The 7,742-nt window shown below is 39.6% G+C and overlaps 1 protein-coding gene across 1 annotated transcript; it reads left to right on the forward strand.

Annotated features, from left to right (window-relative positions):
* The first annotated feature begins 1,985 nt into the window (after nucleotides 1–1,985).
* Nucleotides 1,986–7,485, forward strand: ppil6 (peptidylprolyl isomerase (cyclophilin)-like 6). Its single transcript, XM_046835900.1, has 5 exons — nucleotides 1,986–2,075; nucleotides 2,155–2,302; nucleotides 2,446–2,505; nucleotides 2,695–2,830; nucleotides 6,298–7,485. The coding sequence occupies exons 1-5, from the start codon at nucleotides 1,986–1,988 to the stop codon at nucleotides 6,407–6,409; spliced, it is 546 nt and encodes a 181-aa protein (XP_046691856.1). The 3' UTR covers nucleotides 6,410–7,485.
* The last annotated feature ends 257 nt before the right edge of the window (nucleotides 7,486–7,742 follow it).

Below are 7,742 nucleotides of genomic sequence, written 5' to 3' on the forward strand. Positions count from 1 at the left end.
ACACTGCACCAACTGGAGCCTTGGGTGTGCCCTGGAAATAGGCCACATCCACATCCAACCTTAACCCTAACCCAGACCCCGGGAAGAATTATTTCTTAAAAGGAATAATGGGTATCACAACCAGTTATGAATGAAGACTTTATGAAGATGAAGCAGACTTTATGAAGATGAAGCAGAAACAGTAGTGGGCAATATTTAGCTCTGTTTTTTAAATGCAGTATTTTACTTAGATTAGACTATCGGTAGGAGAATGCTGAGGATGGAGCCACCAGGAAGGAGGAAAAGAGAAAGGCAAAGGAGGAGGTTTATGGATGTGGTGAGGGAAGACATTCAGGTAGTTGGTTTGAAAAAGGCAGATGTAGAGGACAGGGGGGTTGTCAGGCAAAAGAACATGCCGGGAAACCGAAGTGCAATCCACAAAGGTTTTTAATGGAAGAAATATAGAGCAAGGCAGAAAACGGCAAAACCACAACGAAACTGCAGGTTCAACAATCCTGGTGAAAACTATGGCCAAACAAAACACACAGAGTCCTGTAACCAATAATTATCAGCAACACAGTTTTAGGATAGTCCGACAGTGTTCTTAAGCCTAAGCTGTGGAACGGACAAAGAACTGGTGGGAGATGGGGTTTTAATAGAGTGCAAACTGATAAGGGCCAGGTGTAGCTGATTAGTATGTGGGAAAGCTGCTTGGAGTGATAGGTGGAGGTGTGGCTGGTGGATCCCTGACAGGGGTATGGAGATGAATGATCTGCTGTGGCAACCCCTAATGGGAACAGCTAAAAGAAGAAGAAAAAGAAGAAGATTTTACCTAGATTGCACTACTGTAACACTTTACTGTCTGGAAGTTCTAGTAAGTGCATAAGCTTCAGTTTGTCCAGAATGCAGCAGCAAGAGTTCTTACTAGATGTAGAAAATATGACCACATCACTCCAGTTGTAATCAGTCAACGCTAAACTTTCTTTCGGCTTCTCCCATTAGGGGTCGCCACAGCGGATCATCCGCATGTTTGATTTGGCATGTTTTTACGCTGGATGCCCTTCCTAACGCAACCCTCCCCATTTATCCGGGCTTGGGATCAGCACTAAGGCTTGTGCAACCCTAATGGCTGGGGTTGGTTACCTGACTGGGGATTGAACCCGGGCCGCAGCGGTGAGAGCGCCGCATCCTAACCACTAGACCACCATGGAATTTAATCAAATCTTGCATTAATTATAAAATTACTACTGACATATAAAGCACTTAAAACAGTCTCGTGCCGCAGTATTTAAGTGAAATTCTATACCATTATGATCCCCTACGACTACTTAGATCAAAGGTTGCAGGCTATTTGTTGGTACCTCGAATAATGAAGACTACAGCAGGGGGCAGATCTTTCTCTTATGAAGCCCCACATTTATGGAACAGCCTTCCAATCAGTGTTCGGGACTCAGTGTTCAAGTTGAGGCAAAAAAAATATTTATTTAGTCAAGTCTTTGATCGGTAGGTTTTTCTTAGTTAAAGGAGCAGATCTCGAGGGATCATGGATATAGAGTGTTTGTTGAACTGGGATATTTGCATGCTGTTGTCTCCTCACTCTCACATGTTCACTTAGGTTTGTTGACAGTGGTGTGGCTGTAGTTAATGTCAACAGTCTGCTACACTCAGGACTCAGGACTACAGTTTGCATCTTATCACCATCACTGCACACCTCACCTCAACGTTGTTTAACTGTACTAAATAGATATTTGGTGCCACTCGGTGAGGATGGGTTCCTCTTGTGTTTGGTTCTTCTCAATGTTTCTTCTTTATGCCTTCTCAGGGAGTTTTTCCTTCACCACAGTTGCTACTACTTGCTCATTAGGGAGAAACGTACACTTATAAAGAACAATCTTATTCATTCTTTATTGACGCATTATCAGTGCATTATGTAAAGCTGCTTTAACACAATGTCTATTGTTAAAAGCACTATACAAATAAAAATGTATTGAATTTAATTATTATTCATGCTTGCCATCTTATCAATTTTACAGCATGTATTTGTATATATGGATGTTGTGATTGGAGGCGAGGCAATCGGGCAAATGCTGTTTGAGGTGAGGGGACTTTTATTTATTTCTTGAAATATCTAAACAGTGCTTCATAAGAAGACGTTTATGTTTTTCCCCTTCTCAGCTCTTCTCAGATCTGTGTCCAAAGACATGTGAAAACTTTAAAGCCCTGTGTACTGGGGAGGCAGGCACCTCTCAAAGCCAAGTCATGCTTTGCTATAAAAACACCCTATTTAGCAGAGTAGTGCCTAATGTCTGGGTGCAGGGAGGAGGTACTATACCACACACACATACATATAGGTTGGTGAACCCAGCCTACATATTATTCATAACCACATTACCCTTTTCTTCAGTGGCAAAACAACCAACAAAAATAGTAGGTCAGTTGGATGTAATGTTTTTGTCTGTATTACAGAAATTACAAAACAAAGCAAAGGGAATCGTGGAGAGTCCATTTATGGTCCAACATTTGCAGGTACATGATTATGGACCGTGCCGCATTTGGCCACAAATATTTAAAAAAAAATAACCAGTCCCTATATTAACTTGGGTTGCATATAAGAAAACACAAATAATAACGCATATGTTTGTAGACTTGTAAATATATGTAGATTTGTATAAAAACTTGCAGATCATATAATCAGCACTGATGTCCTGTTCCCAGATGAGAATTTCTCTGTGTCTCACAACAAGCGAGGAATCCTGGGCATGGCCAACCAGGGTCCCCACACTAACAGCTCTCAGTTCTACATTACACTACAGCCAGCCCTGTGGATGGACAGAAAATATGTGGCCTTTGGGTAGGTGTAATAGCAGCAATGCTATCTTAGACATACGTCATCTTATAGACCACAGATGAACTCTGAGTGCTATTTGTTTTAGATTTCAAGGCTTAAAAAACATACAATGGTTATGCATATATGCGTATAATCTGTCAGCATTTTTAATGAGAACATAACTCGCCACAATTATTACTATCTAATTAACATGATTGGCTCATCTTGAAAGTGTCGTTTGATCTTAGATATACAAACCCGATTCCAAAAAAGTTGGGACACTGTACAAATTGTGAATAAAAAAGGAATGCAATAATTCACAAATCTCATAAACATATTTTATTCACAATAGAATATAGATAACATATGAAATGTTGAAAGTGAGACATTTTGAAATGTCATGCCAAATATTGGCTCATTTTGGATTTCATGAGAGCTACACATGCCAAAAAAGTTTGGACAGGTAGCAATAAGAGGCCGCAAAAAAAGTTAAATGTACATATAAGTAACAGCTGGAGGACCAATTTGCAACTTATTAGGTCAATTGGCGACATGATTGGGTATATAAAGAGCCTCTCAGAGTGGCAGTGTCTCTCAGAAGTCAAGATGGGCAGAGGATCACCAATTCCCCCAATGCTGTGGCCAAAAATAGTGGAGCAATATCGGAAAGGAGTTTCTCAGAGAAAAATTGCAAGAGTTTGAAGTTATCATCATCTACAGTGCACAATATCATCCAAAATTTGAAGTTCTTTTTGGAAAACTGGGACGCCATGTCATCCGGATTAAAGAGGATGAGGACAACCCAAGTTGTTATCAGCGCTCAGTTCAGAAGCCTGCATCTCTGATGGTATGGGGTTGCATGAGTGCGTGTGGCATGGGCAGCTTACACATCTGGAAAGGCACCATCAATGCTGAAAGGTATATCCAATTTCTAGAACAACATATGCTCCCATCCAGACATCGTCTCTTTCAGGGAAGACCTTGCATTTGCAGACCACATACTGCATCAATTACAACATCATGGCTGTGTAGAAGAAGGATCCGGGTACTGAAATGGCCAGTCTGCAGTCCAGATCTTTCACCCATAGGAAACATTTGCCGCATCATAAAGAGGAAGATGTGACAAAGAAGACCTAAGACAGTTGAGCAACTAGAAGCCTGTATGAGACAAGAATGGGACAACATTCCTATTCCTAAACTTGAGCAACTTGTCTCCAGATGTTTGCAGACTGTTATAAAAAGAAGAGGGAATGCCACACAGTGGTAAACATGGCCTTGTCCCAACTTTTTTGAGATGTATTAATGTCATGAAATTTTACATCAACTTATTTTCCCCTTAAAATTATACATTTTCTCTGTTTAAATATTTGATATGTCATCTATGTTGTATTCTGAATAAAATATTAAAATTTGAAACTTCCACATCATTGCATTCTGTTTTTATTCACAATTAGTACAGTGTCCCAACTTTTTTGGAATAGGGTTTGTACTTAGCGATGTATAAAGATTGGGCCCCGGGTGGGGAACAAATAGGAACACCCTTTGTATTTCCGAATAAAAAGGAATGCAATAATTCACAAATCTCATAAACATATTTTATTCACAATAGAATATAGATAACATATGAAATGTTGAAAGTGAGACATTTTGAAATGTCATGCCAAATATTGGCTCATTTTGGATTTCATGAGAGCTACACATGCCAAAAAAGTTTGGACACTGTACAAATTGTGAATAAAAAAGGAATGCAATAATTCACAAATCTCATAAACATATTTTATTCACAATAGAATATAGATAACATATGAAATGTTGAAAGTGAGACATTTTGAAATGTCATGCCAAATATTGGCTCATTTTGATTTCATGAGAGCTACACATTCCAAAAAGTTGGGACACTGTACAAATTGTGAATAAAAAGGAATGCAATAATTCACAAATCTCATAAACATATTTTATTCACAATAGAATATAGATAACATATGAAATGTTGAAAGTGAGACATTTTGAAATGTCATGCCAAATATTGGCTCATTTTGGATTTCATGAGAGCTACACATGCCAAAAAGTTTGGACAGGTAGCAATAAGAGGCCGCAAAAAAAGTTAAATGTACATATAAGTAACAGCTGGAGGACCAATTTGCAACTTATTAGGTCAATTGGCGACATGATTGGGTATATAAAGAGCCTCTCAGAGTGGCAGTGTCTCTCAGAAGTCAAGATGGGCAGAGGATCACCAATTCCCCCAATGCTGTGGCCAAAAATAGTGGAGCAATATCGGAAAGGAGTTTCTCAGAGAAAAATTGCAAGAGTTTGAAGTTATCATCATCTACAGTGCACAATATCATCCAAAATTTGAAGTTCTTTTTGGAAAACTGGGACGCCATGTCATCCGGATTAAAGAGGATGAGGACAACCCAAGTTGTTATCAGCGCTCAGTTCAGAAGCCTGCATCTCTGATGGTATGGGGTTGCTATTTATCTGTTGTTGTTGGCATTTGCATTTTCCAACATGACAATGCCAGACCACATACTGCATCAATTACAACATCATGGCTGTGTAGAAGAAGGATCCGGGTACTGAAATGGCCAGTCTGCAGTCCAGATCTTTCACCCATAGGAAACATTTGCCGCATCATAAAGAGGAAGATGTGACAAAGAAGACCTAAGACAGTTGAGCAACTAGAAGCCTGTATGAGACAAGAATGGGACAACATTCCTATTCCTAAACTTGAGCAACTTGTCTCCAGACGTTTGCAGACTGTTATAAAAAGAAGAGGGAATGCCACACAGTGGTAAACATGGCCTTGTCCCAACTTTTTGAGATGTGTTGATGCCATGAAATTTTAAATCAACTTATTTTCCCCTTAAAATTATACATTTTCTCTGTTTAAATATTTGATATGTCATCTATGTTGTATTCTGAATAAAATATTAAAATTTGAAACTTCCACATCATTGCATTCTGTTTTTATTCACAATTAGTACAGTGTCCCAACTTTTTTGGAATAGGGTTTGTACTTAGCGATGTATAAAGATTGGGCCCCGGGTGGGGAACAAATAGGAACACCCTTTGTATTTCCCGAATCATTAGCAGTCGGGTTTCTAATAAATAACATATTATATATAGAAGATACAAGTTCTTAATATTTGCATCTAAAGTAGTCACATTTAGACAAAATTTACTGAATTGCAACAACACTCTATAGTTCAGTTTTATTCATATCTCTCAGAAAAATATGGAAATTACAGAAAGCAAAAGCACCTGTGCTTTTTTCAGTGGTTAAAATGTATGGTTTTCAACACTATTTATACACTAAGTGTAGGCCATGTCTTAGATGTAACATTAATGAACTGTGGAGATTCAAAACCAGGGAATTAAAATATATTTAATACCAACTTCTTTAAAAAAATAGAAATTAAATACAGCCTTCATATTTTTCTTCATGTTGCATTTCCCACTTTTTCTTTCTTTCTCTCTCTCTTTCCAAGGCAAGTGGTTGAAGGCACCGATGTTCTCAGGAGACTAGAAGAGGTGCCCACTTATAATGAAAGGCCTAAGGAAGACTGCAAGATAGTCACATGTGGATTGTTTAATCCTTGATTGACTGCGATGGTCTAAGACTAAAAAATGTTTCACCTGTGTCATCTGTAGTCCACACTCCATTTTTAGCGGTTTCCTGTACTCATAACCTTTTGATCAGAAACTTTTAGCCATATCATTGCACATAACCGTATCATTGGCATGCACATACTTTTCAACACTCAACATGAGGTTTGATGTTTGGTTCTGTTGTGTTCCAAGTTCAGACATTTTTCCTGGACCTCTTTCATCAACAAGGTGTTTTCGCTGACCTGTCCTTTATGCAACATTTTTTGTTTTCTGCGCCAAACTTATATTTGATGTGAACGTTAAACAGAGATCTTTACTAGTACATGCATTTGATTGGCAACATTTGCAGCATTTGGTAGACACCCTTATCCAGAGCGATTTACAATGATCTTATTCATACAGTTGACCAGTTGAGGATTAAGGGCCCAGCAGTGGCATTTTAGCGATGGTGGGATTTGAACTCATGACCTTTTGATCAGAAGTCCGTCATAACTTCTTTAACCACTGAGCTACCCCTTATCACAAGTGACTGAGTCAATATACTAATAGTCAATATTCCTTTTGAATAATAACTAATCAAGTAATAAGAAACTGTCCACACTGTGGCGTCCGAACAACAGCACTTTCTGCTCACTTGTATTCTAGGATTTGGTGGGCGTGGTTAGTGCTTCGGTGCGTCTCCTACGTATTGTACGTAGCACCGCCCCAATCCCCTTTCTCCAAAAAAAAAGCCTTGCGTCAGGACCGGAGGCGCGCGAGGGGGCAGTCCAGCGGCGTCTCGCCGCCGCTTTTCGTGGCATTGATCCTTACAATAAAAGCAACATTAAACCCCACTCCCACGTTATCGGAGTTAATACACTCGGGCTGCTCTGATATTCATTTATATGTCATGTAGATCGGTGTGGGGTTTTGATGAGTTTTCTTTAATTTTTTGGTTGCACTCTCGCGTCTCATTGATTCTCTCGGACCAGTCCAAGTGCGAACTTCTCCCAAACTCGCGACGGAAAAATCACGCCGCGACTCTGACTTGGTGAACATCTACAGGATCAGCAGAGGAGACCATCAGCATGAGGTAAGGAGAAAGCACGTGCAGCTGAGCGGCTGTCAGTCCCCAAGTGTGGGATTTAACGGAGGCAGGAACGGAGTGTGATTCAGCTTTGCGCGTTTACTTACTTACTTACTTACTTACTTACTTACTTACTTACTTACACACACACACACACACGTATTGACGCGCTGAGCTGTTATCTGCTGCTGTAGTGGTGGTGGTTCTGATATGGTGTTGGTTAGATGATGGTGGAGATTGTGTTAATGGTGGAGATGT

Source organism: Silurus meridionalis, chromosome 23 (genome assembly GCF_014805685.1).
Source record: "Silurus meridionalis isolate SWU-2019-XX chromosome 23, ASM1480568v1, whole genome shotgun sequence".
Lineage (NCBI taxonomy): Eukaryota > Metazoa > Chordata > Actinopteri > Siluriformes > Siluridae > Silurus > Silurus meridionalis.

Coding starts and splice junctions, on each gene's coding strand:
- ppil6 (XM_046835900.1), top strand. CDS start 1,986: ATGCTTGCCATCTTATCAATTTTACAGCATGTATTTGTATATATGGAT. Junction 2,076..2,154: donor TCGGGCAAATGCTGTTTGAG/GTGAGGGGACTT, acceptor TCCCCTTCTCAG/CTCTTCTCAGATCTGTGTCC. Junction 2,506..2,694: donor TTATGGTCCAACATTTGCAG/GTACATGATTAT, acceptor TCCTGTTCCCAG/ATGAGAATTTCTCTGTGTCT.